At 37.1% G+C, this 25,591-nt stretch overlaps 1 protein-coding gene and 1 long non-coding RNA gene across 2 annotated transcripts in view; one reads left to right on the forward strand and one right to left on the reverse strand.

The window, feature by feature from the left end:
* SHOC1 (shortage in chiasmata 1) overlaps positions 1–12,305 on the reverse strand; it is a 46,660-nt gene extending 34,355 nt beyond the window's left edge. Inside the window, exons 1-7 of the mRNA XM_053931523.1 lie at positions 12,232–12,305; positions 8,460–8,589; positions 7,787–7,868; positions 5,978–6,168; positions 4,117–4,279; positions 2,034–2,136; positions 1,173–1,329 (exon numbers count right to left, since the gene is read on the reverse strand). Coding sequence (XP_053787498.1) covers positions 1,173–1,329; positions 2,034–2,136; positions 4,117–4,279; positions 5,978–6,168; positions 7,787–7,868; positions 8,460–8,589; positions 12,232–12,300 — 895 coding nt within the window. The 5' untranslated portion in view covers positions 12,301–12,305. The remainder of the gene's footprint in view (positions 1–1,172; positions 1,330–2,033; positions 2,137–4,116; positions 4,280–5,977; positions 6,169–7,786; positions 7,869–8,459; positions 8,590–12,231) is intronic.
* A 2,014-nt stretch (positions 12,306–14,319) lies between these two features.
* On the forward strand, positions 14,320–25,265 carry LOC128781994 (uncharacterized). Its single transcript, XR_008428606.1, has 3 exons — positions 14,320–14,478; positions 15,418–16,247; positions 24,466–25,265. It is a non-coding gene; the product is annotated as an uncharacterized LOC128781994 (long non-coding RNA).
* Positions 25,266–25,591: the final 326 nt, after the last annotated feature.

The following is a 25,591-nucleotide window of genomic DNA, read 5'->3' on the forward strand; positions in this document are numbered from 1 at the left end:
GAACTTCCATGATATATTGTTATGAAAAATTAGTCATGTGCAGTAACCCCAGATACCTTAGCTGATTAGAGCAGCGCTCAGTCTTGTCCCGTAAGTGACGGAAGAAGTCCCCCACAGTATTGTATAGTCACTATCTGAATTATCCCAAGATCTAATGACTACAATAACTTCCAGAACAACTGTATTAAGTAGCCTAAATATAGTTTACTAGGAGTATGTGTCTGTAGATTCTTTTGCTACCAAAAGAGGACTAAAACAAAATGAACCCCAGTAGGTTTACTTTTATGTACGGAATCCTCAAATCCTTGCAATCTCAGCTTGAAACATGACACATACTAAATATATGGAATGCACATGAAACTGTTTTAGTCAAATATGCACTTTTAAAAGTTTTCTTTCTGTCGTCAGTAAGAGACTGGTTTACTTCAAACTGGTGCCCTATGAGACACAGAATTCAGCACACATCCTCCATCTTCAGAAGCATTAAGCCTCCTTCTTTGAGCTGCTTCCTGTCCACCAAAAAAAGTGGAAAATTATTTATTTTGACTTTAAAAAAAACTACAAAAAAACAACCCTCAGGCAATGCCTTTTTCTTTTAACTAAACAAAATACTGTCATACAAATCAATCCATTAGCCAATAACTGTCATCAAAATTATATTTATCTGTAGTCTAAAAGCATTTAGTAATTTTTCTAAAATTCCTTTAAAAGAAACTATTACTGTCATTGGGAATAATCCTGTTATCCATGGAATTCTTTAACCATTTTCCCCTCAGAAATCTGCCTTTGTGTTTGCAATTACAATGCAACAAAAGCTTTTTTTGTGGTATGACTGTTATGCATATAATCCTCTTGGGAATGTCTCTGCAAGTAAACTTAAAAACATATTAGAGAGCACAAGAGCAAATGATTATAGCTATGTTGATTATATATCACAAATCATGGCTCATATTACATTTGTGTTCAAGATTACAACACAACCCTGGACTAAATCAAATGGTAAGTAGTTTACTACCCGTTAAGGAGACATTTCTAATACCAGAAATTTGGGTGTAACACAGGTCCTAGTTCATCCACAGAAATTCTCATCTGATTAGCTGGGAAGTAATTATGTTAAATATGTTGAAATGAAAGGAAAATCAGGTCAAGCACTTAAGAAAAACAACCCTCACCTTCTCTAATCACTTGCTTGCAACGGTCTTCATCATCTACAGGGACTGGAGCTAAATTTAACATCTCCTTTAGTTGCAAGTATAATGGAATCTTAGCACAATCAGATCTGCCATTGTTAGGTTTGCCAAATTCTAAATCAACAGGCAACAGGAAATACTGAAAAAAATATTAATCACAACAGAATGACCAGTAAATTTCCTTTCATATTACTGTACAGTCAAAGCTTCTTTAAAATTTTGAAATAACTTAATTTTAAACTAATTTAAGAGCTCTTAGGAGAGAAATCAGTTGACATTTATACAACACACACAAAGCTTCACTCAATGCAGGGTAAAATACAATGTTACACAACTTCAGTTTGAGTCAGTGGAGTGTAAAAATTGTGTCTTAACTTACCGTTCCCAACCAAGTACAATCCTCATTTATTTTACTGAAAGTTTGTTTTTTAAAATTTTGAAAAATAGAACAAAAAGTAGATTTGACTTCTTTAAAAAAAAAAAACAAGCTGGCCCCCCAAATCCCAGAACATGTCTTGTAGCCTTCCCTTTCCTGAGCTCATGTCATGGCTTCCTGTTCTGATTAATTTTTATTCTTAGTTTAACAAGTATCTACATAAAACTGCAAACACATCAGGTACCAGGACAAAAAGCTTCTCAGAGCAGAGATTCCTAAAAACAGCATCCAAGAATTAAAAAACTACAAATAATAACAGTGTTTTCTAATCTTGGAAGCATGATAGCTCGAAATATTTGGCAAATATGAAAAGAACTCAGTAAGATGACTTGCAGGTGAACAAACACACATGCATTACATAGAATAACAACTAATATAATATACAGTATGAAACAACAGGATGATACCTCTTCATCTTTCATAGATACAGTACAGAAACTCTCTTTAATCCTCTGCAATTCATTTTGACTCTCTTCCACCTTCATTCCATTTTGGAAAGTCAAACATTCTCTTTAAAAGATCATAAAAGAAAGTAAGTGAATTCTTTGTATTACCTAATGTCTAAGATTAAAACTCTTAGCAATAGTCTTGAAGCCATATACATGGCAAAAGTTTTTCTAAATCCATGACTTTTCTATGAAGGCAATTCCAAGTGATGCTGTACTTATCTGTGTAATCAACCAAGGAAAATTTTTAAGAAATAATACATTATATGCAGTGTATAAATGCTTAATATTAGGGTCTGCCTTAAACAGTTACAGAAAAAACCTTCATATTATAATTCTTCAACCTCCCAGCACAGAAGTCCCCTCATGTAAAAGCGCTTTCTGCAAAAGCTGCTGATCTAATTTCTTCCAGTGTCAAATTTTTTTACTAGACAGAAAATCTCTGTAATCTATTTGCCTTATTTCTCTTTTGTCACCTTTCATTCCTATTTTCAGGAAAGATTCAGCATGAATTATGTTCTGATCTAATTTCTTCCAGTGTCAAATTTTTTTACTAGACAGAAAATCTCTGTAATCTATTTGCCTTATTTCTCTTCTGCCACCTTTCATGCCTATTTTCAGGAAAGATTCAGCATGAAAGAAGGCAGAGTGTGCTTATTACTAGTTAAAGTGAAAACTAAAAGTATGTTCCTGGTTTAACTGAAAAACTTTAAAACACTTGGAAGTAAAACTCAGGAATTAAGCTACTACTTGCATTGTAAAGCAAGGACACAAGAAGCACAGGGATGAAGATTTGTCAGGTAGAAAGTAAGAGCTTCATCAGGCTTGCCCTTTGTGCCAATTACAGGTACTAAATCTATAGTAACTTTTTTAGGGGAGTAACTTCATCAGTCCCTGACACCACTATTTTCTGGAGGAATATTTTAGACCACAGAGTTCTGTGTCCATCCTTGGGATAGTTATTAATTTTAACTCAAGTTGAAGTCTGTCTAATTGAATCCCTTTCTCTAAATGCATCTCCTTGTGTGCTGCAGTAGGAGATCTGGACTCCCACCTTGGACAGGTCCATGGTTTTGCTAGTCAACCACAGATCAGGAGGTCAGAGCTATTTCTGTAAAGCTTCACACTAGCATTTTTTTTTTCTCCCATTACTGGTATTTCTGAAAGTCATTACAGAATGCAGATCATGTTCTCTTCACTGGGTATTTACAGTATTCACACAGTCTTACATCCAAGATTCACTGCAAGACTGGGGCTCATCTTCGAAAAAACAGGCAAACAACCCCATTCCTCCTTGTTCTACTATATGGGTACAGTTGATTCAGTTAAAATCTGTTTTACCTTGCCTGTCAGTCATGCAACCCTTCCAAGCACAAAGGAAGCAATACAAGTAGTCCAGACATGAAGTAAATCAGTGCAAGATTTAGCCAGACTTTATGAATGTATGTACACAAGGGGTATATTAACAAAATACTAGGCCCATTTTTGATACAACGTACCTGTTTAAATGTACTGGTTTGTTCAAATTCATGACATAGGTATAATTCAATTAAATTCAATCAACCTAACAATACAAAACTGAGCAAAACCATAAGAATAATTAATATTTAAACTTGAAGAGATACAATTCAACAGGGTAAGAACATGGATTTGCTGGCAGCACATCTGAGAGGATAGAAAAAAAGAGCATGGAAGCATGTGTAAAATCCTAGCCCTACTAAATTTAGTGATACTTTCATGATATGGAATTAATCAGTTTGAGGAAGGACTAGGTCCCTTAAAGATGCACATTTTTTCAGTATTCCATAACTAATATCCTGATTGCATTTCACAGCTATAGAATGTAAAAATGACAATTTCATTAATCTAGTTTTCTTAATGCATATAAATTTCACCCTCCTGATTTTTTCCTAAAAGCTGAAGTCTTTACGTGTTGCAAACATAAACTATTTACAAAAGTAAAATACAACAAATGTAAAAATGTTAATGGCATAATACACAGACTATGTTTTATGTTTAATCTTATACAGAATTTTGTAGGTACCTGAAAATATTCTCTGCTGTTAAAAACTGCCCTTCAAAATCCAAAAGGGGATCTTTCACTAAAAAAAACTGTAGTCTGCTCAGAAGTATAGATAAAGTTGGTAATTTTTTATGAAAATTTTCAAGATTATCAATAAAAACAAACTCCTCTTCCAAACATAAATCTGACAAAATAGAAGAAAAAACACATTATAAAACAAGATAAAAATACTAAGAAATATCAGAATAAAGAGAATTATTCAGCAACTGTTGGAATACTATGAATGTTAGCAAAGCAATAACTGCTTTTAACTTTAAGCTTAAAAATCCTAAAACATTTGAAGTGCGATGAAGTCTAGACTTCTACAGTTCACATGATAACCTCTAGTTTTCTTTAGCTTTTTCTTTTTTCTTACATAATACCTGCTAAAAACAAAAGGTATTTTTTTTGTTTCCTTGTTTGCATTTTCAAGTATGATAAAGGAACTACTGAAGTAGGTTCTGGCCAAGAAACTTAGCTCAGTGCAATTTTAAATGTACAAATGATGCACCCTCTCCATACATGTTTAAACCTAATTGCAGATGCCCTAATTATGAAGAAAAAAAAATTACAAAAAAGGTTGAAAATTACTGGGATTTCAAGAAAGATGATATTATATCAACACAGGCTGGGGAATGAACAAGTCAAGAGCAGCCCTTTGAGCAGGACTGTGGGATGCTGGACATGACCCAGACATAGGCACTCCCAGCCCAGAAAGCCAAACCTGTCCTGGGCTGCAGCCAAAGCAGCGAGGCCAGCAGGGGAGAGAGGAGATGCTATTCCTCTGCTCTGCTCTGGTGAGAGCCCAGCTGGAACCCTGCATCCAGCTCTGCGCTCCTCAGTAGAAAGAGAGACATGGACCTCTTGGAGCAGGTCAAGTGGAGGGAATCACAGAACAATCAGAGGAAAGGAACACCTCTCCTGTAAGAAAAGCCTGAGAAAATTGGCATATGTTATGCCTGGCAAGGAGATGACTCCAGGAAAACCTTACTGTGGCTTTTCAGTACTTAAAGAAGGCTTATAAGGAAGGTGGGGATAGACCTTTTGGGTCGTAGGTTCTAAACTTAAAGAGGGATAATTTAAATTAGATATAAGGAAGCAGTTTCTTCCAACAAGGGAGGTGGTCAATGCCCTATCCCCAGAGGTGAGGCGGTTCCATCCCCAGAGTTGAGGTGTTCAAGGTGAGGTTGGATGAGGATCTGACCAACCTGAGCTGAATACAGAGGTGTTGCACTCCCATAAAAGGTCCTTTCTAACCCAAACCATCACATTATTCTATTTCTTTTGAGTTTAAACTACTGCTCTCCTGAGACAGAAGTGATGCAGTAATCACATTAGACACATTCCCTTATATTTGCAGTATGAAATACAGATGTATCTACACACACATTTTACACATATATAATACATATAGAAGGGTAAAGGGAGTTTTTTGTTCTTCTTCCATATTTTTTACCAATATGGAAGTCTCCTTATTCCCACATCTCCCTTTCACTCCTTGGATGATTCCCTGTCTGTAATAACTCTCTGTTCTCTCATAGTACCTGGAAATGATGGATACTGATTATGTTCCCACCAAACTCTTTGAGTTCTAACTCAAACAGATCTCCATAAAGAAATCTATCTTAGACTTCTTCTGGCTTGTATCTCTCTCGAGCTATTAAAACAAGCCCCGCTTCTCCAGGAATAAATCTGTCTTTAGTGGTTATACCTTATGCAACTGAAAATTATTTCATGCAACCCAAATTATTTCCTCAATGTCTCTAGAACATGCACAAAAAATCACAAAAGTTAACAAGATTACTCAAACAAAACTCAGAAAATAATGAATTGAACATTTTACCTTGCTGTGGTTCTTTAAATTCAGCGGCATAGTAAATCTTCAGATATTTGTCTTGGGTGTCATCTTCCTTAAAACCATTCTTCATAAGTAAAAAAGGTTCTTCTGTGTTAGTCTGAGACCAAGGATTTGAACTTGGAATAACTTCTATTAAATCATTACTAGTCTGAAACTCTACAGAGGAGATAGGTTTCCTAAAAAACAGAAAAAAATATCTGACGCTTAAGCTGTAGCAAAATCAATGTTGTAATTTCCCTGACTCTGCAGTGATTCAACAGCACGTAGGTGCTCTAAGAACTTTGATAATCACCATATTCACTGAAGAAGATTGGAAATTAGAGTTCTCTCTATTTACTGGATCCATGGTCCAACTACATGTTAAATTCTTCTGCAAGAAAAAGCCCTCTAAGCTTACACCCAGCATAAAATTGCACAGAAAGAAAAAAGCATCAAACCTATTGATGGCATAACATTTGTGACAAAATTTGCTGCTGGGTAAAATGTACACTTCCGTTTCAAAAACCATGAAGAAATTGCAACTAACAGCAATAGGAAAAGGACTGGGTAAGTGAAGAAACAAAACCACTTCTGTTTCCTGTAACTTTTCATACAAACCTCAGTATTACTATTATTTATTAAGAAAACCTCCCTACTGTTTGCCAAATAAGTAGGAAAATTATTTGATTACAGAAAGGAAAAAAAAAACCAAAAAACCCCATGATTTTCCCCAGCTAAGCATGCATCTGGACAAAAGAGTTACAATAATTGATTAAAATATGTGTTAATGCTGTGCTACCCATATAAATTGACTGCAACAATATAGTAACTCTGATGAGTGCTGACATTTCTGAAGCACACAAATCAGCTCATCTACAGTTATTGTACTTACTATTCTCATTTCAGACAATTGATTTCTCAATTTTACATCCTATTGATTTATTCATATTTTTAATAATACTTAGCATTACATCATCTTGCTATTTGCTAGTCATATAGAGGTAATGCTCATAAAAGCAACCAGCATATAAATACACCTCTGAAATTCAGTACAGGACTTCATGTGTAAACAGCAATAGAAGAGAACCTCTGCTACACATCTAAAAAAAAAAATCAGCTATTTTAGAACTCTTTGATTATAGTTCAGAAATTAATTTTGAAGCTACAAGTAGTATAGTTCACCAGTAATAACCATGTGGTACTGATAATAACTAATATCCAAAGTTTCACATGGCATAAGCCTTTGAAAATCCATGTACCTTAAAACTTAACTGCCCAAGTTAGAACTTCACTGAAATCACTGGGTTTCACTACAGTTTTATAGATAGAATAAACCTAACCAAGTTGCTTATTTTGAGACTACACAGGCCACCTCTTCCAAAGCCAAAGTCCTAGTAAGGCTTTTCTAGAAAATGGCAAATATTTTAAAGCAGACTATTCTAAGTATGGAAAAATATGTTCAAGTCATATAGCTACGCTTGTACAGTTACATAAGATAATTGGCTTAGAAAGGAGGGGGGGGAAACAGCTTATTTTCATGTTCATGCAGTTTTCAGAGACTTTCTCAAATGTCATAAATAGATTACACAACCATTAAAAATTATTTAAAGAACCAGTGAACTCCATAAAAATACAATACTACTTTTAGTAAAAAAACCCCCATCTCTAAGCTATCTGATAGAGTGTACAGCTCCAGTACACTTATTACTGTCAGGAAACGTCTTCATATTCTGTTTTCATCATTAGCATATAATTCACAAAATACCTGAGTGATATCAAAGAAATCATAAATGCTTTTAACTTAAAGTTACTGACTTTTCCAGGAAATCCTCCACAGGCAAACTTTTCTTCCATTGATCCAATACTGAAATAGCCATCATGTTCTGTGTTGAACCAACTAAGATGAAAAGAAAAGAAAAAAGTCATGCAGAAAATATTACAGTTAATTTTTATATATTGATTAAATCATTGCAGAGGTTAATCAAACTTTACACAGGATGCATAGAAGAAACAACACCTTTCGTTTCCATTAGCAAAGGTAATACAAATGCACAAGAAAGATGCAAACACTTGTATACATATATTTACCTTTGTCATTTGAAGACCTCATTTTTTGCCACATCTCATAACACAGCAGCATCTTCCAAACCTCTCCCAACTAAACAGATTTGGCAATTTACTTATCTCTGATCATTGGTTTTCTTCCATAAACATGTCTCTGGAAAGAAATTTATCCAGAGATCTCTACAAACTAATCAAATATTTGAATCAAATATTCATTTATGGTGCCACTCAAATAAATACCCATTACCTGTTTGCTTCAATTTGGGCAATGAAGATGCTCTACCTCCAAGAGCTATAAGAAAGGACATAGTGCTATGTCTGGAAATATATATTTTTTACCAGATTTATCACATTATGGATAAACACAAGCTTTTCCTTTAATCTACAGTAAATCGAAACTAAATTTAAGGATTATGTAACATACTTCTAGTCCATGGCTTCCTATACTTATCATCAGCAAAGAGTCCATTGAGATGATACTTTTCATCTTGATGTAAACAGGGAGGAAAGCAAAGTGATAATTTCCAGATGGAAAACTTCTGCCTTGCCATGCTCTGAATAAAAAAAAAAAGATATGTGATAAAATTCTGAGAGAGACGGTTCCATTGTTTTTGCTCACTGCCTCTTCAAACATTCCCACTGCTTTCAAGGGTTTTCTGAGAAGATACTAATATTTACCTGATTTGCTATTTAAGTTTTAATCTACGCCTCTGAGTAGGCAGAATTGCACATATGCTTAGCTACACTTTAACTAAGCTTTGAATGTTCAATTACAAGTGCTTATCTTAACACTTCTAATAGTCTCCTGAATGGACACATGGAAGCCGACCAGTAACAATTTTGTATCATTCCTACTATTGATGTTTCAAGTGTTTTTAATATTCTAGGACCTCTTGTCTTTCATGTGTCATTATGAATTAATGAAAGGCCTTTCATTTTCTCTAAAATCAGGGATAGTAATCAATTGAATTCTGGAATTAAATAGTCTATGTGGCAAGTTTAGTAACTTTTTATTGAATACCAAGATCAATAAACTATCTTACAGTTCTTTGTCACAGAAACCCATGCCCCGTATTAGTATAAAGAGCACAGAACCACAGAAAAACCAGTGAGCTCAGGAAGTAAAGAAAAATTATACTTACACATTTGTGTTTAACAAGTTTATAGAAAGAAGAAGAAAGAAGTTGTACTTTAAAAGTCTGTGGAGTAAAAGGCATATCAGAAAAGAGAACTAGCTATAGTCATGTGGAAGAACATAATGAATGAGACCAGAAACTTTTCTCTAGTTATAAACCCATTGCCTCACTTCAGCTGTGTTGCTTCAGGTCCCAGAACTGCCCACTCATTCCAACATATGCTGTCAAGCCAAATAAAGCTTGTACTGTTAGAAATTTCAGGTGACAAACTAGAAATATTTGAAATATTTCACTGTCTCGGACTGCAACCAGAATAACCAAGCTATTGGTGTACTTTTCAAACTTTCCTGTAAGAAAAAAGAAAACTTAGGGGCAAAAAAACCTCAAAACCACAAACCAAAATAAACAACACTGACAAAAAAACAAACATATGGGAAGCTATGAAAACAAGCTTGTTTGTCACTTCATCAATACAAATTGTCACTTCATCAATACAAATCCTTTTTCCATTTCTGTTTAATCCTTTGTGGGACAGTTACAATTCTGTAAACTTCAGTTAATTTTAATAAAAAAGCAAAAACTCCTGCCATCACGGCATCTTTTCCTTAAAAGGCTCTTGTGAAAAAACAGATCTTGAAAAAACAGATCTGATCCAATGGAGTCCCTCTTGCCTAAGTCAAAGCATGGCATCTCCTCACTGATCTCTTTCACAAATTCTGAATAAAGAAGACAGAATCAGATGACTGTGGGCAGCTGGACCTATAATGTCTTCTACACGTTACTGGCCATATATTGGTTCAGGTAATCTGTACTGAATTTATTGCTGAAACAACTGCATTAATCATAAAATAAAGGGCAGCTAGTAAATTTCCTAATAGAGATAACAGGAACAAGAAATGCTATGGATAACCCTTCTCTTCATTAAAAGAAGCTGTCAGAATTGGCTCATAAAAGTTGTCAAAGGACTCATAGGTTAAAGAAGAATTCTACTGCTACTGTCGAAGTTACTGAACAAATAAGTACATGCAATAATAAAACAGAGATCAGAAAGAATTTTGAAACACCACTATGTAGTTTTACTGAGGCTAACTTTAGCTTAATAGTTAAAATTGTTTGATATTTGTGAAGTAGAAGAAATACATCCTAGAGCTATCACCACAGGCCCTAAACCAGGAAAATTCTGCATTTTACAAAATATTTTAAATGAAACTGTTCTAAGGGTAATGTTTAAGCTGAATAGCTTAAATAGCTGTAGCATTCAATCAGTGCATGTTTATCTCTGTTTATCAAGAAAATATAAAGGTCTCTGCACACTTCTAACTGAAAGATATTATCCCACTTCCATTCAGTTTGCATGTATTGTCTAGTTTATAACACTAGAAAACCTTGCACTACCAAGATGACTTTACAATCACACCTACTACACTCAGGAGCATGAAGTATGCAACTCTTGTGTCTAGGATGACTGAAAAGGCTCCTTCCTTCAAAGATACTTATAAAGGGAACCAGGAAAAACTATACCTGGAATTTATGTACATGCATAACAAGTATATTAGGAGCAGGATTCTGCACCCAGTTGAGTGAGCTATGTGCAGGAAGCAGTTTGATATAAGGTCATTGAATTCCAGTGTTTCCTATAAGCTGGAAGCTTTAGTCAAGTGCAACTGATCCAGGAAAAATCAATTTAACTTTTTATAGAGGGTAGCAACTAGGCACAAAATTGGAACCAGAAGCTGCAGGTCGAGCACAGCATCTCCCTTGCACACTCAGATCTGTATACCTCTAAATGTATGATCACATCCATTGACCCCTTCTGGTAGCACTACAGGGCAAGATTTACACTGCTCCAGAGCAGCCATTCAGCAGGTCACTCAGCTTTTCTTTTCTAAAAATTTTCAGTTGTCCTGATGTCAGCACCATCCTCCTCAAAACTTAGGTAAGAAAAGCCATGTAATTCTCTTTTGCATATAGCCCATAATATGTTTTGCTAACACACCTATTTTTTTTTTATTTGTAGATAATATGGAAACAACTGGTGATCATATCCACACAAACACTGCATGACAGACTGCAAATTGCTGGAATTACAACAGAGAAAGAAGTTCTGGTTGTTCCAATCTAAGAAAACAGCAGAGACATACACAGGCACTATACGGAACAGCTGCTGTACTCTAAGGAAAGGGATGTGGGCAATGTTTCATAACATGGATCACAGTTCAACTGCAAGTACTACTGCCAGACCACTTCCCAGGCTGCAATTCTCCAGGTATGTGCCAGAAGTGCCTCTGTCTGTCCTGGTACTCCTTGTCCCTGTTCCTGAACTCCTGAATGCATCATGTCTTGCTACATTGTTCTGCTCACACACTACAAATGCCTGCTTCTGGCAAAGCACTACTCTGCTCCTTTGCAAGAGAAGTCTTGTATTTGGTCTGTGGCCTTTCTTTGAAAATATAAGTAAGTAAAAACCAGTTATGACAGGGTACTCTGGGGATAAGAGGTTGTAATATAGTCATTGTGTGGGGGAAAAAAATCTCCTTTCCATGAATTTAATCTACGACATTGGAAAAACTTTTCCCTACAATCATTAAGGAATGCAGCATTGTCTATCACTATTCTAATACACAGAAAAGTAGCTAGAAAGCTGGATTAATTCTCCAGAAAGTAATTAATTTAATTTATTAGAAGGCACAGTGTATTCTCCAAAGGAAGCTCTAAGCAGGAAACTTATGTATGTGCATGATAAGTATTGTACTATTGTATTGCAACTATTGTATGTGCATGATAAGTAAATCATAAATGTAACAGACACTAAAAATAACTGATACTTTACAGTCTGTGCAAAATTGTACCTATATTTTTTATTAAAAAAGCCTGTAATCACTTCACTATGTAATCCCATGAAGTGCAGCCCAATAACTTCTCTGAGAGAGAATTCTAAAGAAAGTAGTTCTTGTTGCCTTTTTTTTCATGTGTACTCAATCTTTTTGTACAATCTTTTTCCAATTTCACTAAATTTGCTATATTTCATTCAGACTATTAAGAGAAACAATAAAGCCATACCTCATATACATAGTCTGTTGAGTGATACTTCAAAGCTGTAAACATCTTGTTTTGTGATGTTTTCAACATTTCAGTTGTCTGGAAGACATACAGAATATGGATCAGTTAAAAACTTTTTATATCATCTCAAAATGTTGAAAGGGGAGGTTGAATTTCAGGTTCAACATTAATAGCTTCATAATTTCTAGCACATGCACCATGGACTGAATTTCCTGTAGCATAAGGCTAAACAAAGCATTCAATATTCTTCCTCTGGTAGGATGTAACAGACTAACTACAGACCATGAACATTTGATTTTTATCTGAAAAAACTGGGCTTTTGGATTTTTTTGTTTGCTTGTTTTTAAGCTATACTTCTTGGTGTTTATTTCTCAGAAAACCCTAGGACCATTAAGTGAATGGCAATACAAATTATCTCCCTTAAGTAATAACTCTTAAATTAACTGAATTAACTCCCATAAGTAATAACTCTCAAATTAACTGAATCAGCTTTATTAACTCTTAAATAAACTGAATTTAACTCTTAAAATAACTGATTTTTAATGGATTATAAATTAGTTTTAAAAGGCACTAATTCAACTGTCTAGACTACTAACGTCTCACTGCCTCATGTATTTGTGAGGGGACTTTCTCCCTGCTTCCAGTTTCACAAGAAAAAAGGAGATGTTGTATAGGCTAGCTGAGAGCACCTGATGGAACACCAGGTCTCTAAGTCAGTTGATGTTTCTGAGGGGAGCCAGGAGAGAGGCAAAAAACCATACAAGACCAGAGACACAGTGTGAATGCAAAACAGGATATATTGTAGCTGGGATCCGCCAAAGGTAAGGCAATACTTTTTCTCAAAAATAGATAGAAGACTCAAAGATAAAGTAAGATAATTACATCAAAAAGTGTATGATGTAATTGAATTTCAATCAAAATGAATTGTAGGAACATAATGGAAACCTGTGACAGAAGGCAATCTTCATGCGTGTACCAGTAAGTATCATGCCATGAGGCTAAAACTGCCTACCTAACAAATTTGGACATACCAATTACAGGTATGTAATAGAATTGGAACCAATTCTATGATGGAGGAAAAAGTAACTAGGGAGTAGTTGAAAGGAGTCTGGGCAGAGAAAAGTAGTGCAGGAGAAGTAAAAAGATAGGTTCAGTCAAAGAAACAAAACAGCCAGTAAGGTATACAAAATCTTACAGAGAACAAGGTAGAAGGGGCCCTTTTGAGGGAAGGAGTGCGGATAGTTTGAAACAGTGGACCAAAATCACAAGATGCTAGAGAAAACCCGTTGGACAGCCTGCAGGACCCTCCATCAGATCTACATCCAACAGATTTGGTGTGGGAGAGTGAAGCAATCAGGGATGGATTTGTAAGGAGGGAAGGATCCACACCTCAACATTTAGTGCTGGAGGTCAGTGGTTAGAACTGCACCTTACCATAACTGATGTGTACTACCGACTAAAACTTCTTTATAGCAATATAGACATGCGATAATTCAAGTATTAGCTGTAGAATTGCAAATACTACTCCCAGTGATAAAATTTGAATTAATACACCTAGATGTAATGAACTGCTCAGTAGTCACTCCAGGTGCCACTAGTTCCTTAAGGGTGTGTCAGTCAGTAAGTAACCAAAACACTGCATCCGGGTACGTTCCAACTTCCCGATTTAAAACTGAGAAAGTGGGACCTAGAAATACCAGTCTGTGAGCCTACAAGGAAGTCTTCAAACTTTTTAAAGGAAAAACGAGTATGACCCTGCTTCATTCTCCAAGGACTCGAGGCAACACCACGTTCAGTAAACGAAATATGCCGGACGAGGTATTTCTGCCAGCATCAAATGTTTTTAAATCTACGGACAAGAACCACTCATGGTCACCCACCTCAGCCCCTCACAGCGCCCCCTCCCTCAGCGCCGCGGCGCCTTCGCCCCGCCCACTCTGGGGCCGTGAACACAGCCCTGTGATTGGCGGTCTCCCCGAGCGTTCATCTGATTGGTTGTCTCGCCGAGCTGTCCCCTCTGACTGGCTGCCGCTGCTCCCGGCTCCCGCCCTCCCCTCAGGTGCTGGGCGTCCCTAATGGCTGTATGAACAGAGTCCTCAGGAGTTAGCCGATAAGAAAGCTTACATGATTTTCAAAGCTGAAAATATTTTTAAAGCAGTAAATGCATAAGTAAAGCACTTAAGTAACTTCTTCTGTCCCCCCGGGAAGCCGCTTGCATGGGAGAAGAAGTTAAAAAGACGGGACCAGGTTAGTTTTTAGAGGGATCACATCTGAACGGCTAACCTGCTGCCTGTTACCTGGGGAATTGCAGGCTGTTGAACAAATTGTTGTGTTTCTCAGAAGGCAGTTTAGTGTCAGATTTCTGCAGTGCCCAGACTGTGACTAGTCCCTGGAATGACAAAGATTTCAGGCGTAGCTGTGCAAAGGCCCCATCTCCCCTCCCCTACCTCACACCATCCGACTTTACACACAACATCCCAACCCAGAACTAGGCCAGACAATTCTGCTTGCTGAAACAAGCTTGCTGACATCTTACTGTTGGCACCACAAAGCCATTTTATTGTCTGTCCATGCCTTCTCCTACTTTTACCATGGATGTGGATACCCACAGACAACACATCCAAAGTGCAAAAACCCTTGGCAATGCTGCAGCAGGTGCATTCAGCTACTTGGTATAATAGTTTGGGGAGTCTGGAAAAATGAGTCTCCTCCAAGAACTCATTGAGGGTTCAGTTCCAGGTGAGGGTTGGTTTCTCTGTGGAAAAGAAAATTTACACTTTTCACTCTGGTTCCAGAAATTCCATCAGTATTTGTACATTCCAGTGAGTGAAAAAGTTAAATAAAAAACATATGACAGATGCTTTCTTTACTGCTATGAATGAATTGGGGTTTTTAATTTTTTTTTAACTCTGAAGGTGGGTTTAACTCAGTCTCAGGCATATTGCCAGTGTTTCCTAGACAGCTGTTCATATGAAAAATGCAAATGCCAGTAATTTATCGTTTTCTTGGTATTTATATATTTATAGTATATTTTTATTCCACTCTCTAAGAATCAGGAGACGAATTGTTAGGCCACATAAGCACAATACAGAACCCACTAACTTCCAATTGAAATACTTCAGAAGTGATCCTCTCCAGTTGGAATATAGAGAAATGCATGTTTTAGCCATTTTCTCCCATCCCCAGGAGAAAGAGAAGCTGTTGGCAAAGGTTCGTGCCTCTGGCAGAGAGGTCCCAGGCTGAAGAAGAAAGCTGAGGGGGCATTTGCCTGCTGCAGAAGCTCTTTGTGCTGCCTCAGCTGCTACAGTGCCAGTGCACGACCTGCAGCCTTCCTGGTGTTCAGACTCCACCCTGCATGCTTCCTGCAGGGCTCACTCCCCTTCCCGGGATAAGCACTGCGAGACGATGGCTGGTGAGGCAGGGGACAGGGACTCTTGCTGCCCTGTGCCAGGGCATGTTGATGCATCCCCTTATTTCCCTTCAGGGTCAGGATTAGTATTCATGACTTCAGGAGGGGTGTGAAGCCCCAGCTATGCTCATGGCCTCCAGCCATGCTACATGAGCCTGGATATGGAGCAGCCCTGCCCAAAAGGCTGATGCAGCCTAGGGATGTGCTCCACATGTGCTCCTACAGTATGCCTGTAGGGACACAGGGATGCTCTTAGGGAGGGGAGACACTGGAGAGACCACCTCCTCCTCACCCTGTGTGAACAATGCATCCACAGCCCCTCCTCTACCTGCCCAACTCCACCTCTGGCTTGGGTTCTTTTCCTCAGGAGCAGCCCCTACTGCAGACACAAGCTTGCTGAGCTCTATTCTTGGGGGACAGACTCAAGGAGACCATGAGTATCTGAGAGGCAATGTCTGTCCTACCACCGGAGCAGGGCAAGGAGACTCAGCTGGATGAGAAATGGATGCTTCCAAGACCAGGCAAGAGCTGGACCTGCTGACAAAAGCTCTAATTCCCCTTCAGTTATCTAGAAACCACCTCAGAGCATCTGAGTAAGCATCTGCCAGTAAGTAATGCCATAACACTTCAAGTGAAAACAAAGAACAAGTAGATTTTTTTAAAACTTGTGAATTAGCATAATGATAAAAGCAATAAAACCTTATACTGACTTTCATTTCAGAAAAGAAGTAACTAGAAAACATAATAAGTCTAAAAATGGTGACAAGAGAAAAATAGAAAACTTGATGAAACAGGGCACATAGCTAATTTCTAGCTAGAGTGAATGAAAAATGAAGAAAGGTTGCCATATTTGTTCATTGTTTGTAGAAAAATGTATATCCATGTATTGCGAATCCAGCAGTGGTTGTGGAAGAGGTTTTGTGAAAGGCTCCACTAGGGGCTGTCATTGTCACACATCTAGGTGAACAGTTTTCTCTTGCAAGAGCAAAGTATAGGCAGAAAAATCCCACAGGGAGTGAAAAAGGAGGGCTTCAGATCTCCAAGTATCTCTTTTCAAGAGGTCTTTGTATTAGCCTAAAGTCTGTCAGAAGGGAAAAATCTCATAAGGGAAATTGGCTTCAGTGATAGCCCTGAAATAAAACTACAATGCTTTCATGGAATTTTGATGTATTTTCATTGCTGCTTTATTTGCTTGCTTTTGAGAGAAAATAAAAGCTTTTATGATAACTAAATGATTATGCTGACACAGAAATTTTGTGAACTTATTTTTGTTTAACAGTTCCTAAATACTGCAAATTATCATCCCATCTTCCTAGAACAACCATGTATGTATGGTGTGTGTCGTTGGCATATAACACTAAAGATTTGTGCATTGTTTTTCCAAATCCTGTTTGTTGAGGAGGAAGTATCAGGTAATTTTTTTTTTTTTTTTTTTTTTTTTTTTTTTTTGGGTATGAAGAATACATCTGTCACATGTATCTCACTAAACCCTGAAAGAAATTCAAGTAAATATGTAATACCATTGTAATATTAAGAATGCTTTTTGAAACACATTTACAAACCTTATCTTATACTAACCAGAGTAGGCATCAGAGTGAATGACAGTAGGAGGTGACTCCAGCCCATTTGCATGGTGGAGGAAACTCATTTAAAAGTAACCTTATGAAGATGTGCTTCATATGGTTCTTATATGAATCTTATGAAGATGTGCTAGCCACAGACAACCCTGGAGACACATAAAAACTTAAACAACATGAGTGAGATATTTTTATTCTGTGATACCTTTAAGATTAGAGCTTTGTTATTGTTCATTTTAAAAATTGGTCTAAGACATTTTGTAGTGGGATAATGTAGTTGAATACTTTGCCACAGGTATGCTAGCTGTAGAAATGTGGTGAAAGCATAAAGCACTACCTTGGAGAATACCTACCTTTTGACTGAGACTTCACATTTGAGCATCATTTCATTGAAAATTACAAGGCAAAATAGCTATATTTGTTTCAGTGTTTCTCAGTGAAGTCACTTACCTGTCTGAGACAACTGCAGCAATATTTGATGAATCAAAAAATTCCTGGGACAGTTAGTTATGGTGACTCGAGTCTAAATTTGAACAGCAATAGCAGATCCTTTCTGTTCTGCACAGGTAGGAAGCTTATGAAATTCTGGACCTTTCAGTGGCCATGTGTGTTTTTAATCACCAGGGAGACACATACATTGTTTAATCCAAGGAGTTTAGTGTCAGGCTCCCTGCACAGTCAACATAGGTGCTCTGTGTTTCAGTGCATGGAGGAGTGCTGTGTATTTCATTGCTCAGGCTGGGGAAGGGCATTACTCATCCCCTTAGCTACTGAGCCTATCTCTAAACTCAGATAAATGCAAAGTATGAAGTTGGATGGATTACTCCCAGCAGTCCTGTGTTGCATTTCTGGCCTAGAAACACCATTCTGCAGTGAGCATCTGCCATTAAAAAGAGCTCAACATCCATGTCTTCCTTACTGTGTTCTCATGCTGCCATTCCTGTCTCTGCTGTCTTCAAAGCAGCTTCTGAAACTTTTGCCAGGTTATAGCAAAATATATTCTGCCTAATGGAAATATATAATCCAAATATATAATGCTTGAGAGCACCACCTCATATAGAGACACAAATCTGAAATACTGTCCTCCATTAAATACTGCAGCTCTCAGACTAGCATTAGGATGCCCTTAATGCTTAGTTACACAAGCCTTCATTGCATCTGGATCATTGCTGGGAAACTCTATATGTTTAATATTTCCTCTAGAAGTTCAATAGTAGCTTGCTCCACTGTGATGTGTGAGTGGAGGATTCATGTCACAGGACTTTGTGATACCTGCACCATAGAATCACAGAATGGTTTGTGTTGGAAGAGGTACTTCTGCCAGCATCAAATATTTTTAAATCTATGGACAGGAACCAACCTTAAAAGATCCTATAGTCCAACCTCCCTGCCATGGGCATATCTGTCTTTTACTAGACTAGGTTGCTCAAAGCCCTATCCCACCTGGCCTTAAACACTTCCAGGGATGGGACATCCACACCTTCTGAAAAACAGCTCATCTTTCACCCAAGCTGCCAGTAGAGGAAAGGTGAAGGGTTGAAAAGAGAAAGGAGGCAACATGCTGAGAGCAGAGTTGCTGAAGAGGTTGAGGGCACACCCCTCTACTGTGTGTTTTAGGAAGGTCTCACTACAACATACAGCCAAGGTGAGGGGAGGAAAGCAGGGATTGTATTTTGAGGTTTTACAACATTTGTGAATTATAGTAAGATTACAGTGCTGTGAAATACAGAGGTCCAAACTCAGGCAAGGTACAAGGTACATGGTACAAGGTACATGGTACAAGGTCTGCAATGTCCTTAGTGATATACCAAATCAAACAGGAATTATCTGAAACCAGATACTGTGTGTAGGTGGAGGAAACCAAAGAGAAAACTGCAGAAGGAACAAAGATGAACACAAAATCTGCATGTGTTATTGTGTGATTCTCTTTACTGAAGACAGTTTTCCATGTCTCAGTGTGGTTATTACACCAACTAAGCCTCTCAGGCATTGTTTCATGCATGTTTTATGCACTTGCTAAGTATTTGTAGTGGTTGTTAGTTTCTGTGAACTCATTTGATGATGGATCTGAGGCATTTATATTTGTTTTTCTCCTGTGTATCCAGAACTATGAAAACTTAGGTATTAATGAAATTCTTAATAAAAAGGACAACAGCCAGGCTATTCATAATACTGACATGGGGTTGCTGATAAGCTGCAGTTTTTTATTCTCTTGACTTCAGTAAATATTTGTAAATTGCTTAAATAGTTCACTCCAGGATAGGTCTGTGGCTGACCAAAACTGCTCTAACATGTTGGGTAGTCATCTTGAACAAAACGTCTTGGGATTTGGACATGGAGAAGCTAAGGGCTTCAGCATCACAGTATTTATTTATTAAAGTCACAGTATTTATTGCTGATGTTGCTGGGTTTTTTTAATGAATAGCAAATTAACAAATTTTTAATAACACAGTTGAAATTATAATTTGTTAAGTCAAATAATTTGTGATGTATTTGTAGACTGAGGTAGCTGATAGAATGCTAAAGCAAATTGGTAAGGCTAAGCTTATCAAGTGTTGCATTCTAATGTAAAAGTTTAGTAAAAATCTATTTGCTTGAGTGACATATGCTTTTCTACTTATGAGGCTTACATTTGGGTTAAAATATGGAGATCTCTTCTACTGAACATTTTTGCACATAAAATGAATAACAGTAGTAAATACACAGAAATATGATTTATGTCTCCAAATGTCTTGACTTTGGCTAATGTTTAGCAATTTTTTACAATAGCACTTTTTACAGTAGCATCTGGCATACTACATTAATCAGGATATAAAACTGTAACAGAAATAAAGAGATGCTCACAGTGGTAGGAAGTGTTATACCCCATGAGTTTTCATAAGTCTCCTGAAGAGGGAGAATGCATTGTTGTAGCCTGTTCTTAATGGCTTTAATGGCATTGATATGCACTAAATCATAGAGAAAAGAATAATTTTTTCATGCAGGAATTACAGGAAGATACTTCTGGTGTTAGAGTGAAAAGCACAGGTGTACCTAGAAACTGTCTGAACTGGCTATTGTAACTATGATGGAGCAGTTTTCCTAGATAAATGGGGTTTTCAGAGATTTTTGACAGTTTCTTTAGATGCTTTCTTATCACAGTCAGACTCAACATCTTCTGATCTGAGCTGAAATGAAGCCAAATTGTTGACATTCTACATACTAAGTTTGACAGGTCATAGTATCTTCCAGCTCTGAAAGCCAGTTAACTATCAGATTAATGACAGGACTGCAGTTCAGATACCATCTCAGGAGTTTCTACTGTGCTTACAAATGGGACTTACAAATGGGAGGGCAGGGGAACAAGATTGAATAATTCCATCTCTGCTGCTGGAAGGATTGCCTACTCTTTCTGCCAAGCATTTCAGGAAACAATGAGAAAAAAGATCAAAATTAAATTGGTCTTTTCCTCTGTCAAAGGAATCAGAACCCCCCTGTGACTGTTAGAATGGAGGGCTTTGAATAAATACTCCTAGCAGGAGAGTCTAAGGAAGTGAGAACCTGCAATGAAAAATTCTCTGTATATGAGGTAAGTGTCCCAGTCTGTACTATAGTGGACAGTGAGCAGGACTGACATCATGATCTCATGAGGACTAACAGCTGGTTGTGAATTCTTTTTATATAAGCTTAACTGTTCACTGAACACTTCCAGAATGTTAAGGTGTTGACAGATTCTTGGACATTATAATCCAAAACAAATGCAGTTTTTTTGCAAGGCTGTGACATAATACATCAGATAACACACTAATGGATATTTGGGATGCTCTCAGGAACTGTGATGTCTGGTATAGGGTAGGGCCTCTAAAAAATAGGCTTTAAAAGATATGTTTTTTAAGAGCTAGAATGAGTACAGCTCTGCAATTAAATATTTCAAGGCTTTGTAACAGCAGTGGTAGCTCTAAGGAGAGCTCAGTTTTTCTAACTAGACAGAATCTTTGACATAATGATCAAGCTCAGGATTTATCTGAGTTTAGGAGTTGTCAAGATGTCTGCCTTAGGACTGTGCTGATAATATTCCTGCTGTAATTTTTTAACTATCCCTCAAACAGCTCATGGTGGTGAAAAGCAGCATTATGGTCAGAAAATCTCACCTGGATCAATAATGACAGACATTTCTTTCCCCTTCACATTTCACCATTCATTAGGTATTGGCATACCAACATGTATTATCTATTTACTCCCTCAGCAGATGCAATATTGGTAGCTGTTGGAGGAGACATGAGACCAGACTGGATGTAAAGGGGTTTAATATAGGAAGCTACATTTAACATTTCAAAATATCTGTGAGTTTCTGGGCATTTTTACTTGGTTTCTCCATACTTTTGTCATCTGTTTGGTTTCATCTTCCACATCTGATGGACAACAGAAGGAAGCATGTTTTGAACTGACATTAAAATGCCATAAAAGATTAACTCCTGAAAAATGGTTGTCCACTGTTTACTGAAGTGTTGTATTGCTGACATTGTAAGCATTGTTGAGTAAAATATTTTCCAAATTGTGGCCTTTAGTAAATATTTGTAAGCACCAATGCATTCTCTTTATGATGATGTGTAAAACCTAGTGACAAGAGTTTGGTATTTTTTTAAAGGGAAAACAAAAGAAATTATCACACAGGCAATAGATTCTGTAGGTACTTCATAGCAGGGATAGATTGTTTTAAAGAAAAGGTCCAGTTCTTCTAAAATATATGTTACTGATGGTAGCCACAAGATTTTATTAACAGACAGTGTCTAATACACTCTGGGGACTGGCAATGGCAATTTTGAGGATGTTAATTGCCCAAGAAACAGAGATAAAACTAAAAACATGCAATGTGCTTTGCCTTATCTGTTAAGTGCCATTTTCTCACTTCTGATGCCAGTTCTTATTCTTATCCAAGCCTGACTTTGAGTAATGTATTACAACAGAAAATACTTTCAGAATCATGGATCAAAGTGTCATAATTATTGCAAAATATTTTTCAGTCAAGTTTCAGCTTATTAATGTATTTGAACAAATTATGTGGTGTAGTGAGAGGGTAATTAATGTTCTGTACCAGAGTTCATTCTTATTTTTGCTACAGTACATAAGGTCAGATTTTTTATACCACAGAAATTAATTAAAGTGATGTTGCCTGGTTTCCTGCTGAAATATTACATTTAATGTTAACAGCTAGAGTCATGGAAAAGAGGAAGTTGTAACTGGTGCAAATTCTTAGGGTCATCAGTGCAGTTGGAACAGTTTATATGCATAAACTGTCCAAATAGGATATAATTACTTTGTTCTTAGGGAAAAGGTGGAAGAAACACAGCTTTGGAAGCTGTAGCAGTGGCAAAAAGTTCACATAGGCAATACCTGTCTGAAAGAGAGTTTGTCATGTGTCCCTAGTACTACTGGACTGTGCTTACAGTGACAAGCAGCATTTGCTTCTGTTTCACAAGAGTATTCCATCCCTGCTATGTATGTCATCTGAGCTTTTGTGCAGTGACTGCCCTCAATCTGAGATGAATTTGTACACAGATATGTTTTAAGTGCCTTCATGTGTCCTCTTATTTACCCTCCTTCAGTTCTGTGTCAGTAGCAGTGTCTAAGCCCATTTCTTCTACTCAACTGGAGACACCTGTACTGTTATTTGAGTAGTGGGGTCATTTTTGTGTTCACAGAAAGTCAGCAGGAGAGAGCAACTTTAGTTAGTAGGCTTCATCTCTAATTCCTGCTAATACTCCTAACTCCTGTCCTAGGCTTACTTGGTCTACAGTAACTCACACAACTGCACATTTTTTTGCTCAGGAAGGTCTAAACATCCAAGTTCATAAAGGAAGACACTTAAAAATCAAACACCCTTTCCTTAAACTTAAGATCAGAAAAGTACCAAGACTTGGACCCTCACAGCATACCATGTAATTCCATTCTGACATTTACTTCCTGATGCCCATCCATTTCATTCATCATGTATAGTTTTCTTGCGATGCTGCACAGCAATGTTAAATTATAAAATTAGTAAGTTATTGGAATGAGAAATCTTCTTGCACTGCATGATTTGTAATGCACAGGTGTAAGAATGATACAGTCACGTAAGAAGTGTTTTGCATAACACAGGTGATGTTACACTTCCAAAGCCTAATTGCATGTCCCATCAGTACTGCAGAGAGGACAGGACCATAGTTACAAGACTCTTTGACATATTGTCTTCTGCAATGTTGGTATGTCATGTCATGCTTTTGGTGCCTCACTCACTGTCAGATGTTTCAAAACTGTCAGAATTTCCATGTAACTAATCTGACATTGGTTATAACTTTTGCATGGCACTGGAAAATTAGGGAACGTTTTCATAATGTGTGTTGTGCAGACTAAGAGGAAGTCCATCTGAAGTTTCAGTTCAGTCAGCTCTCCCTACCTGAGCAGGGTGACAAGAGAAGAGAATTACTATTGGAGAGAACTCTTGAATAGCAAAAGTATAAAACTGAAATTTCTGTTCAGAGATGCAAACTTAATAATGCTTAATTTGTGTTTTTGTAAATTAAACAGAAAGAAGCAAGATAAAAGTCCATATAGAGATATTTCTGATGTATTTATTGCCCTTACGAGTTTATCTAACATGAAGTAAACAAGAAAGAATAGGTCTGGTACTTCAAATGACAGAAAAAAATGTAAAAACTTCAGGCTGTTTTCAATAAGCTGCACCCCATGCCTGTGTCCTGTTTTGTATTGTAGTGTTCCGAAACTATGGTGTCCTTTTCAGGAATGAGACTGTCAGCTGTAAGAATTAAGAGGCATGCCTTGATTATTCATTAGTACCAGACTCAGCCAAGGAAATTTCCTCGTTAGTATGTGCCATGAACTGAAATGAATGGGCAACACCACAGTTTCAAACAATTTTCTCTAGTTTTAGTTTGTTTTTGTTTTTGTTTTGGTTTTGGTTTTGTTTTTTGTTTTTTTGTTATTTTTGTGGTTTTTTTTAAATTTGAACTTCATTTGCACTATAATAATAATTTATCTAACTTTTACTTGAAGGAAAACTTCTTTATTTTTTTTATTCTTAAAGCTGTCCTCTAAGACAGCAGGTAGTGAAGGGAGCCAGAAGGTTCCTTCTGTTCTTTTGGGGTGGATTGTTACACCCTTGAAGCACCTGTAATGTAAAATGTCTTTTGGGAAGTTCAACACTTTAATAAAAGCTACAAGAACAAGATTGAGCAACAAAGTAATCCCATTTATCATTTCTTTTGGCAGGCATCCAGAGCAAAGAAGCACTTCATAGCTCACAGATTACACAGAACACAGGAACATAAGGGGAACATAGTCTTTGTTTCTGCTGGGAAAAAAATCAAGCCAGCAAAGACTTTCTTCAGTTTTGATGGTCATTTTCTGAGGGTAGCTATGTCCCTACCTGCAGCTGATGTTGGAGACACTGAAATATAAGAAAGCAAAGATAAAATTCACTCTTAAAAATTAGTCAGCTACTCCATTCCCTGATCTTCATGTCATCCGTCATTGTGCTTTGTGCAGTCTTACACTGATCAAGCAATTTCCTTTTTTTTTTTTGCTAAGATGAACATTCTTGCTGTGACTGATACTTGTTCTGGTAGTTGGAAGATATGAGTGTAAACCAGAGCACTATTATGCTGCACTGGGAATGTAGATTTCATGAGTGAGTGGGCTTTGGCTTCAAATGTGCTTATAAGCAAGGCAGGTTTTGATTTAGTCAGGATCAGTATTATATACTGAAGTATTTACTCAGTAGGATCTTCTTGAAAGAAAGAAAAATTTTTAATATTACAAAACTCTGTGTGTCGATGACTCAGCTCCCAGTGATTCATACTCTACACTCATATTTCATTTAGTTTTCACATCCTGAGGATCTGGGTCTTGAGATGACACTTTTACATGGCTGGAAGATTTATCACAATGCAGGACAAAGATAAGCCCATTTGTTTTTTGCCTTGGCTTGCCAAAATCCACTCCCTCCTGCTCAGTACTTAGCTATGTGAAACTTGGTGATAAGAAGCTCCACCCCTGATTTTGTGGCTTGTTCTGTGTAATTCTTTTATTGTCACAGTGAACAGATAAATAAAAGAATCTATTCCAAAGAGATTGCAGTTTATGTCAGATATTATTGAAAAAGATAACAAGAAAATGGAAACGGGAGGAATGATTACAAGTGAAAGATAATAGGCACCTTTCTTACTAGTATGCATATATTAAGCCCATTGGTATCATGAATGAACACTGTTTGCAGATGCACATTGTGTCTCACAAATTCATGCTGAATGGTGTTGCAATCCATGTGCAGTTCGACAGGAACCTGCTCAGGAGTTAGCAGGACTGGCTAATCTTGGAAATGTACTCAGCAATGAGA

This window comes from Vidua chalybeata, chromosome Z (assembly GCF_026979565.1).
Source record: "Vidua chalybeata isolate OUT-0048 chromosome Z, bVidCha1 merged haplotype, whole genome shotgun sequence".
NCBI classification, from domain to species: Eukaryota; Metazoa; Chordata; class Aves; order Passeriformes; family Viduidae; genus Vidua; species Vidua chalybeata.